Raw genomic sequence first — 6,000 nt, forward strand, 5'->3', positions numbered from 1 at the left:
CATATCTACTCCGGGTCATTTGCACAGAACCTTTTTATTTTTGTTGATGGGAATTATTTCCACAGAAATAGGTAAAAGGGAGAGTATGCTATTTCATGTAAGTATTTCGTCCATTTAGCAAGGATTAATCCAGGACCCAGAGCATGCCCTGTTCCAGGCCCCGGAATAGCAATGCATAGCAGTATCGATCACTCAAAGCCTTATCTACTCAAATAGATCCACTTCATATGAAGTTTAAATATTATAGGAGTCATTAAAACATTAAGAATAACAGAACAATGTCAGAAAATCTATGGTTTACAAAAATCCTTTGGGACATTATTACAAGCCATTTGGATCACTGAGTCTTAAGAATAAATCAATAGAGAAAAGTGGAAAGCTGGGGGAATTTTCTTTGGAAATTGCCAATACCAATGAAATAATGAACAGTGGCCATGAATCTCTGTTGTACAATACTGATTACAGTTTGTGTCCGTTATGCAGATTTTATTGTAGCTGCAAGGTGCATGATATGCAAAATAGAACACAGACTTCCTTTCCTTGAAGGGAGAATACCTTGCTTTGCAAGGCTAATTGATTGAACGCTAACAATCCTTGCCAACACATACTTCAAGTTTCTAGGAAGAAAGAGGAAAAAACCAGTTGCCTATCATTAAGACCATACTTTAAACACTTTATGCCTATTCACAATAAAGTTAAAGTCAATGTATGGATAATTTCTTTCATTAAAGTTGAAAGATGGGATGAGACAAATTGGATTTGCCCTTTCTCTGCCAAAAATAATCCTTTTTTTTTTTTTTAATAGTATGCCAGCTTTCTAAATTATTTACTTCTTCCTTGGTTTCTATGGACCTTAACCTTTTAACTTGTTCCAGTTGTCCATACTGGGAGTTTTTAGGAGTATGAAATTAAAATACCAACTCAGAGGTGCCTCTGAGCCATGAGAAACATGGCTTGAAGTCTTGAAATTAAAAACCTAGAGTTTTGGCCTAAATCCCACTTCTGAATTGACATGTGATCTCTGGCAAGTTACCAAATTTCTGTTTCTAAATATATTTCAATCAAAACTGATTTCACCTGCCTAAAAGAGATGTTGGGGAAAGCTGATGCTGCAAACGGTGGCATCTCTCCTGAAGAAGGCTGTAGCACTCTGGTGATACCCGAACATCCGGGGCTTGGAAAAGGGCCTGTCCTTCCATGCTGAGCAGAGCTGTGTGGCACTCTAAATAAAATCACATGTGTCACGTGGGTGTTAGCGGTTCCATTTGGCATTTTCTCAGGAACGGATTTTACCCAGGCTTCTTTGGTCAAACTTCTGATACCCATGGAATAACCTTAAGCCCCCTATTCCCAGAGGATATGGCCCCCTCTTAGAACACTTTTAACCAGACCTCCTTGAAGTCTGAACCTATGGAGCAACAGTGACCCCCAGTGGCCAATGGGGTGGTCTTCGTAACCTCCGTTTGTGCTTCTAAGAGGTGAATAATTACACAGCGGAGTAATTACCATCCAATCCATCCTGGTGCCATCTACCAAATAAATCAGTGTTCCTTGATGTGCTTGGTTTTATTTTAACAGCAAAGTGTAAGCATCACTATAGCAGTGGCAATAATATATCTGTGTTAACTAGGGTGTTTGTTAGGGTTCATTACAATTAGCATAGAATCGAGAACAAATGGTTTTCGTTGCAATCCTGTTATTGAAAACATCTGAGGATGTATTAATCCTCTGGGAACTAAGTTGTTTTTAATTAAGTGATTCTGGTTTTAGATAACTGGATTCAAATCCTTACTCTATCTCTTCCTAGTTATTTGACTTTAGACATGTCATTTGAGCTTTTTGAGCCTATTTCTTTACTTGTAAAATATAAAAAAGGGTAGTTGTGTTGTAAGGATTAGAGATACTAGGTCTAACGCAGCTGGTGCATAGCAGGTGCTGAATACAGGGTAACCGCTATGGCGGTGCTGGGATAGGAGGCCGTGCCCAATGGGTAACAATGCCAGAGCTCCATTACATTGTTGAAACGAATTGATTAGTTCTATGTATTTTGATGATGAACAGTGAAGAGTGGAAAAGCAGCTCCACCTAACTTCGATGTTCTTCTCCCATTTCTTTTCTAGTCTTTGAAGCCATCAAATCACGCTACCATCCAGAGTATAGTGCGAGCCGTGGGGGTCGTTCCCGGAATTCCTGAGCCTTGCTGTGTGCCGGAAAAGATGTCCTCACTCAGTATCTTATTCTTTGATGAAAATAAGAATGTGGTACTTAAGGTGTATCCTAACATGACAGTAGAGTCTTGTGCTTGCAGATAACCTGGCAGAGAACTCATATGAATGCTTAATTCAATCAATAGTTTATTTAATGGACTTGCCCCCCTTTTTTTGCACTGCCAATGCATTTCACCCCAAAAGATTTTTTTAGAGTTGAAGAGAATGAGCAAATAGACTGACGATTTCCACCAAGGAGAACTGGATTGCGTTTGTTTCTGAATGTAACTCAACACAAGATTTTAGTAAATATGGACATTTATTTCTTTTTTTTTAAAAAAATCACAGAAGAAAAATGATCACTCAAACTGTTTTTAGACCTATTAGAGGACACACTGATTTATTTTTGTAATGGGCTTTGAAAATAGGTTGGGAAAACACGAATAGTTTATCACTTATCTCTACTCACAGAGAATAGAAACATTTCGTATTCTGAAGTAGGCTTATTGCCATAGATTCCTGAACAACTCAGCAAGTGCTAAATAACCCAATCGATGTTTATGTTTATCTGAGAAATGTTTAAGACTTGTTTACCTGTGTTTTTCCTCCATGTGCAGTTGTGTGAATAGATGAGCAGAGAGCGTATGTGCCGAGTGGTGGTGTGTGTACGTGTGTCCATTGCCGGATGCCCGGGCCCCTCTGTAGGAAGGTTTGTTTAGCATGGTTTTATAATTCAGTCTGCGCAGAATTCTTTGTTTGTTTCATTTCATGTCCTGGCAAGCACCATTCAATTATGAGAACTTTACCAAAAAGGGGAGAGTGATCCAAGAGCATATGCAGAGAGTTACCACTTGGCCCAGCCATTCGGCTTGAAATACAGTTGTTTTCATTTCGTTGCCTCCTAGAAAAGGGAACCAGCTACCCAATTTTCAAAAACCCAGCTGGAATTGCCCTTCTGTCCTTCCTTGTCACAGGTACCTTCATTTGTTCTTTTAAGTTGAATTCAAAAATTCAACTAAAATTTTTTAAATTTGATTAAAATTTTAGTTCTCTTGACATGTCTTGACTTCCTGTGAAGTAATCCAGGCTCAAAACCTGATGGAATAGCAGAGATTTCTTTAAATGATCAAATTAATCACAATCACATGTCGAATATCATTCTTCGGCCAGATCCAGGTTCAGGCACCTTTTCACGTGAATCAAGGCTCAGCCATGGACTCTACCCTTCAGCGAAGCTCACTAAAAATCATTCACCCAAAAAAAAGGAAGTCAAATATAGACACTTCATTTTTTCCTATTTCCATTTGTCATAAATATCCTCCTATACTTTGCCCTTGAAAACTTGTTCAAAAATCTCTCTTGCTATGTTGACGTGTGACAAAAACTTCTCAGACCACGGCTTGGTGATGCTGTCATACTCGTGGTGAATAGCCATCTCCGTTGAATCTCACCTGGTTAGAGACGACTAAGCCACTACAGAGGCCGCGAGCTATCAGAAGACATGGGGTTTTATTCTCTCTACCTAGAGCTACCTATCTTGGGTCATCATTTAATAAATATTTATTGAGCATTTATTTTGCAAAAGGCACTGTGTTAACCGTGTCTTTAGCATCCTCACTGGTAAAATGAAGAGGTTGACTAGTGGAGCCAGAAGGCCTTTCTGACACGGAAAGCTTGGGCTTATAATACCGCTATTTCATACGCATCTTCCTTGAACGGATGATACCGATAGATCTAAAAACACTGCAAGTGTCCCTGTCCCTAAACCAAAGGCAAGAGCAACCTCGTCTTCAGTTCTTGGGAGTGAGTATGGAATTCTCTGTGGTTTCAGTCATATTTCTAGCTTTCTAACTTATTAGAAATGCATTTAAAGAACATTACCACGAAGAGAAGCTCTTTGATGCTTTTGGAATACACAGAGGTTGGAGCGAGTGTATATTAGCTCCGTGAATGAGACACGCTAGTTCTGAATCATCAGTGAAGCTCTGGGGCCTGAGTTACTGTGGTTTCTCATAGTTCATTTTTTTACTCTGGCAGCACTATGCTAAATATTTGAAATGAGATACGTGATGGAATTACCTTTACTAAACTTTATCAAAAATTTGAAAGCAAAATTATATAATAGAAGTGAGCCGGTATGTGGCCACCCCATCCTGGGCATACCATCTTTCAATAAAGAAAACTTCTTTTTCGTTGGTAGAAATGATGAAATTCTATATTTAGTTTTTTCCTCCAGCAGTTCCCAGCATTACTTTCCAGCCTTCATTCCAGATGTCTGTTTGTTACCTTTCTTAATTTTAATTGATGACTACTTACTACAGATTAAACCCACAATGGCCAGAAAAGCCTCTAAATAATAAAAAATTATGAGTACAAACTAAGTAAAATTTTATTTTAAGTAGCAGTTTATATAACAAAATTACAACACAATTAAAGAGCTTGGTAGTCTTTCAGCAATCAAAATATTTTTTGACCAGTAGTTATTTCTGGGTGGCCCTGTAACCATTATTTCACTACCACATTGAAGAAATGTTATGCTATAAACAGGAAAAGTTTTATTCCCCCCCAAAATAAAGGAAGACTTCTTTTCAATCAAGGGGGTTGAAAAAATGAAATATTTTAACTAATAAAAATTTACTTGAAATAGAAAATTGACAATTTCACAATTTCTTAGGTCCTAGTGTATGCATAATTTTTACATAGACTTTTTATAAATTTCCTGGTATAAAGATGGCAATGGTGTAAGATGAGAAATTATGTTTAAAAATGACATTTCCTAAATCATGCATCTCTGTCTGTCTCTCCCTCTTTTCTCTCTCCTGTTCCCCCCTTGTCTTTCCCAACTGCCACTCCACCCCCATTCTTAGGTGTGACGCGCACGCGCACTCAGTCACTGAAAAAGTGATTTTTTTCAATAAATGTTCTCTTAAATTCAGATTCAGGGGCTGCTGATGTCAATATAGTATTTTCAAAGTATCTTATTGTAAACTGGGTAATAATATACAATTTACAAGATTTGGGATTGTGGAATTTAAACTGGAAGATTGGATTCCCCAGATCTCAGGACTATAACACTCCAGATACTTTTTTACCCTCACCTAGCTGTATATTGACTGAGGATCATTTATTCATTGAGATAAGATTTTTTACCTTAATATTTCTGGAACAACTCTTGTCACCTGTTTAATATTTTTATAGACAATCATATGTGTATAATACTATTATCAGTCTGCCATAAAAATTTTTTTCTATAATTACATTATTCTGTTTAGTATTTCTGCTTTCACTTTTCTCTGTGCTAACAAGTAACTAATACCCGGTTATTGACTTCTTGTTGAATCAAGTTTGGGTTAAAGAATAGCTACGCACACTTGATGTGTAAGATTGGGTATGTAATTAAATAAGAAAGCTTGGATAAATCTGACTTCTCTGTATAGCTTTTTTTCCCTTGAGAATCCTATTTTAATGTAGTTTATAGGTGATTAAATGACCCCCCTTTTCTAAAAACCAAGCCTTCCCTCAGCTTTTCACACTAGTTTCTGTAAATGTTTTAGTCCAGAATTTAATGCTTGTACAGTTAATGGCAATTTAAAATATATATTATATATATATATATATGGAAAACTTTAAAGATGCTTTTAATTTATTTAATGACTGTTGCTTTTCTATAATGGTAATTTTCATCCTAAGATGGTGAGAAAAAATTCTTTTTACTATAGTAATGACCTGCAAAATGAAATTTGGTTCTTTCATCAAATCCACCAACGGGGCCCGTCGCAGTGAAACTGTGCAG

At 37.1% G+C, this 6,000-nt stretch overlaps 1 protein-coding gene across 1 annotated transcript in view; it reads left to right on the plus strand.

Annotated features, from left to right (window-relative positions):
- Positions 1-5,773, plus strand: part of BMP3 (bone morphogenetic protein 3) — a 28,250-nt gene extending 22,477 nt beyond the window's left edge. The window contains exon 3 of the mRNA XM_026509884.3: positions 2,121-5,773. Coding sequence (XP_026365669.1) covers positions 2,121-2,312 — 192 coding nt within the window. The 3' untranslated portion in view covers positions 2,313-5,773. The remainder of the gene's footprint in view (positions 1-2,120) is intronic.
- The last annotated feature ends 227 nt before the right edge of the window (positions 5,774-6,000 follow it).

Source organism: Ursus arctos, unplaced genomic scaffold (genome assembly GCF_023065955.2).
Source record: "Ursus arctos isolate Adak ecotype North America unplaced genomic scaffold, UrsArc2.0 scaffold_9, whole genome shotgun sequence".
NCBI lineage: Eukaryota > Metazoa > Chordata > Mammalia > Carnivora > Ursidae > Ursus > Ursus arctos.